This window comes from Cibotium barometz, chromosome 17 (assembly GCF_041138505.1).
Source record: "Cibotium barometz isolate CiBa-2024 chromosome 17, ASM4113850v1, whole genome shotgun sequence".
NCBI classification, from domain to species: domain Eukaryota; kingdom Viridiplantae; phylum Streptophyta; class Polypodiopsida; order Cyatheales; family Cibotiaceae; genus Cibotium; species Cibotium barometz.
The window spans coordinates 40,654,420-40,658,945 of record NC_141062.1 but is presented as its reverse complement, the minus strand read 5'-3'; the positions used below and the strand labels follow the sequence as shown (position 1 = coordinate 40,658,945).

Here is a 4,526-nt window from a genome sequence, read left to right as displayed (position 1 = left end):
CCTTGTAGACTCTTTAACATCTCATTTGTGCACCACCTTGTAGACTCTTTAACATTCATTTGGGCACCTTGTATACTCTTTAATATCTCATTTATGCACCTTGTAGACTCTTTAGCATCTCATTTGTGCACCTTGTACATTGCGTACAAAGTGGCCAATGGGTGGTACCCCTTTGTGGTACCGGAGGTGTGTGTGTGGGCGGGGGGGTGGGAGTATGGTGTGTGTGTGTGTAGCTAGTTGAAATTCCCCCTCGTGAAAATTATGCGTGGAATTGGTCATTCCGTAAGCAGGCAGCCTATTAATTGTCCGGGCGGTCAATCTGAAACGGGGGATGAATATACAGTCAGATCAATTAGGGTTTAAGCGAGTGAAGCAGGTTTTACAGGTCTTTTCCATCTTCTGCGAGGAGTTGCAGGTTCGTGAGCGTCCTCCCCCATGGTAAGCATCTCCGTTTCTCAATTGTTGCGATCTTGCTCTAAAATCAAATGCAATTTTGGAGCTTCCATGCTTGTGGAGTGTCTGGTTTTAGGGTGGTTTCGCCCGTTCATTAGGGTTTATGTAGTATTTTCCTCGGTTTCCTCAAATCGCCTGTTCTTGGCTTTGGAGCTTTTCGTCTGTCTTAGGCTTTTGCAAGGGGCCTGGAATGCCCTTGTTTGAGGGTTTGTACCCTCTTTCCAATAGATTATGAATTGTGTATGCCGCGGTAGCCGCACTGCATGTTCTTCTTTTGCCTCATGCAAGCGAGGAAAGGCTTTGTAGACTTGTTCTTAAACATGGTTTGTAGGCATATGTTTATTGTTACGAATACGTGACATCCAGTTTGCATTTGGCAGTTGATCCCCAAGAAGAACCGAGTGGAGGTCTACAAGTATCTCTTTAAAGGTCTTTACTTCACCTGCTTATGTGGATTCTACTTGCGGTTGTGGCTTTTACTTACTCAGTCGTTTCTACTTGCTCTTCTGGCTGATGTGGATTGTACTTGCTGATCTGTATTTTACTAGCTGATTTGAATTGCACATGCTTATGTAATCACATGCTGAAGTTGATTCGACCCAACAGATGTGGATTACACATGTGCCTGTGTGCATTCCAGTGTCTGGTGTAGATTTTGAAAGTCTTTGTTATGTTATTTAATGCCTTTACATGCGCGTGACATAATTCAGAGGGAGTGCTTTATGCCAAGAAGGATTATAACCTGCCAAAGCATCCGGACATCGATGTTCCCAATCTGCAAGTCATCAAGTTGATGCAAAGCTTTAAATCAAAGGAGTATGTTAAGGAGAATTTTGCTTGGATGCACTACTACTGGTACTTAACCAACGATGGGATCGAGTATTTGAGAACTTATCTGAACCTCCCTTCAGAAATTGTTCCGGCCACCCTGAAGAAGTCTGCTAGGCCCCCTGGCAGACCAATGGGGGGTACCCCTGGTGATAGGCCCAGGTATATACCTGTATGGCTTTTGTTAGGGATAGGGCTTCCTTTCTATGTTTAGGTTCAATTCGTCTAATGAGACTATGGTTAGGCATAAGCTGAGAACTTAGCATTATCTAGGCAATTATTTTTGTCACATGTAGATGTAAGTTGGGAAAGTTGTCTTTTATACTGGAATGTGAGGGGGTGTAGTCTGCCCATGTATCTGCGAATGCAATGATGTTTCTGGGTTCTGTTACTATTATGATAATATATTGCTAGATTCAAGCTGGTTTCTTGTTGGACAGAGGGCCTCCTCGTTTTGAAGGTGACAGGCCAAGGTTTGGAGACCGAGACGGCTATCGTGGAGGACCGCCCCGTGGTCCAGGCGGTTTTGGTGACAAGGGGGGTGCACCAGAGGGCTTCCAACCCTCATTTAGGGTATGAAGCCAATTTTGTTGTGTTTTTTAGTTAAAGCTTCTGTCTAGTGTCAGATCTTAAAGATTATTATGTTGTTTTTACAGGGGCCTGGAGCTGGAGGCCGACCAAGTTTTGGTCGAGGTGGAGGGGGTTTTGGGGCCGCTCCTCCTGCACTTCCCTAGTGATGGTTTTTGTAGAAAATAGTGTTCTGCAATTTGCTGTAACATGAAAGTGATCAGTTTTGCACCTCAACTATTTTGATCATGAGGATTGAGTGTTATGTTTGTACTATCTGGAGTCTTCATCTGTTTTCATGCCATGGTGGTGGCGAGTGCCATAATGCATGCCTCTTGTATGTGTAGAGGGTGAACTTGTTTCAAGGAAATGACTTTATGCCCTTTAATATTACCTACCTCTTCGGGTTTCCTTGCACAGAGGTGATATTGATTCTTGCAGGTTATGTCATGAACCTGCCAAGCTTGATCTTTATAGCGTATTGCTTGTCAATTTTGGAAGCTATTAAAGCAGTGGACTCCTGTGGCTGGTTTCAAACACTGCATATGTGTGCTCAGTTCCCTACCTTGAACATCATGATATCAACTGAGATTTGTCACAGGATCCGAAAAAATGAACATGTCAGTGTAAGAAAACAAAAATAAACTTTGAATGTGACAAGTATATACGCGCAAAAGGAAATCTGACAGTCTCATGGTTGTAGGGCTGAAGAGTCAGTGACCTTACTCTGGCTTCTGATTAAGTATTTTGGTTGTAAGTCTCATTGAGTGCCTGTTTGAAGGCACAAGTACCACGATCATTTTTTGTATTTAGCCCCTTCATCGAGGAAACTTCAAAGTGAAAGCACAATGGTGTTGTGAAATCTTAAAATACCACAGAAGATATTGTTTTAAAATACCACAGAAGATATTGTTTTAAGATTTTAACATTCTACTACTTTGTGAGGTTTCAGTTTTAAATGATAAACATCCCATGGTACATCTTCACAAATGAAGGTTTACCACCATTTGGGGAGAGAGAGAGAGAGAGAGAGAGAGAGATTGAGATTACTGACTGATTCATATGTTTAGTTTTGTTGTGGCAAATATGGTAAGTGGGAAGCTTTATTCTCTAAAAATTGAGGAATTTCTGTTGCCATTTTAGTGGTATTTGGAAGTTGTCAATGGACACTACATAACAAAGTTAGAAGTTGTATGACCTGTTGACAAAAGAGTTTTCTATGAAAGCATGTGGATGACGCAAGCATTAGAGTACATAATAAAGTTAGAAGTTGTATGAGCTGTTGAGACAAAAGAGTTTTCTATGAAAGCATGTGGATGACGCAAGCATAAATATTTGGGCACTGAGATTTGTAATTTTAAAAGAGATACAAAGGAATGGGATTGTGGCACATCTACCAACATTTTTAGAGATGTCAGATGTACATGAAGCTTGTATAATGAACAAGTCACATCGGCAAGCATTTCCAAAAGACAACAAAAATCCTACAAAGGCCCCTTTAGTGCTTGTCCATGGAGAGACTTCTTGTTACTATGACTGAGGACTTTAGTAGGGAGATGTGGGTGTATTTTTTCAAGGCTAAGGCTGAAGATTTTAAAAAAAATCAAAATATGGTATACCTTGGTAAAGAATGAGACATGAAAGAGACTGAAGAAATTTTGAATAGATGGAGGAGAATTCACATCAAGTAAGTTCAATGCTTACTACTACAGAATCATAGGATCAAGAGAGATTTAAATTCACATAACGTGAATTCAATGCCTACTACAAGGAGCATGGGATCAAGATAGATTTGATAGTAGAATTCACATCAAGTAAGTTCAATGCTTACTACTACAGAATCATAGGATCAAGAGAGATTTAAATTCACATCACGTGAATTCAATGCCTACTGCAAGGAGCATGGGATCAAGATAGATTAGACAGTTACTCATTCTCCACCATAACAAAATGGTGTTATAGATTATAGAATTGGTGGAATCGTACAATCATGGAGATGGCACAGAGTAAGTTCAAAGGGAAAAGAATGAAGATTTTTTTTTGGGATGAGGCACTTAGGACTGCATTTAATAGGAGTTACACAAAGGCAGTGAAGGGCATAACACCTCAAGAGGATTATTTTGGTAAGAAACATATATTTCAAGACATTTGGTTGTGATTGTTTATACATGTTCTAGACTCATCCAAAACCAAGTAGGATTCCAAGAACAAGAAGTGTATCTTCTTGGGGTACAGTATGGAGTCAAAGGGTTACCAATTATACAACCCAAAGGCTAAGAAGATAATTATCAATTTGAAGAATAGCTTCATTAGGTGGAGGAGAAGGCTCCATCCACATTATCCTTCAATGAAAAAGTATCCTAGGAGACACAACCACTAGTGAGTGATTGTACTAAGTCCATAAGACATCGATTCATTAGATGATGAAGAAGAAAATCCTACAACACCACAAAAGGGGCCATATCCTAAATGGCGGAAGCATCTTTTGGATGGGAAATATCTGCCATAGAAAAGGTAGTAGAGCTATTGTAGATCCAAGAGAATAGAGAGGAGAAGAGGGCCTCTACTCACGTTGTCAATATGGCCTTGATGGTTGAGCTAATGTAAGTATAGGAGATAGCCAGCTTAGAGGAAGCATTAGTAGATCTAAACTGTATTGAGGGGACCCATATGTAGTT

At 40.6% G+C, this 4,526-nt stretch overlaps 1 protein-coding gene across 1 annotated transcript; it reads left to right on the top strand.

Moving 5' to 3' along the window:
* The first annotated feature begins 210 nt into the window (after positions 1–210).
* LOC147629992 (small ribosomal subunit protein eS10z-like) lies at positions 211–2,265 on the top strand. Its single transcript, XM_086811567.1, has 5 exons — positions 211–438; positions 834–882; positions 1,164–1,443; positions 1,722–1,854; positions 1,938–2,265. The coding sequence occupies exons 1-5, from the start codon at positions 436–438 to the stop codon at positions 2,013–2,015; spliced, it is 543 nt and encodes a 180-aa protein (XP_086667693.1). The 5' UTR covers positions 211–435; the 3' UTR covers positions 2,016–2,265.
* The last annotated feature ends 2,261 nt before the right edge of the window (positions 2,266–4,526 follow it).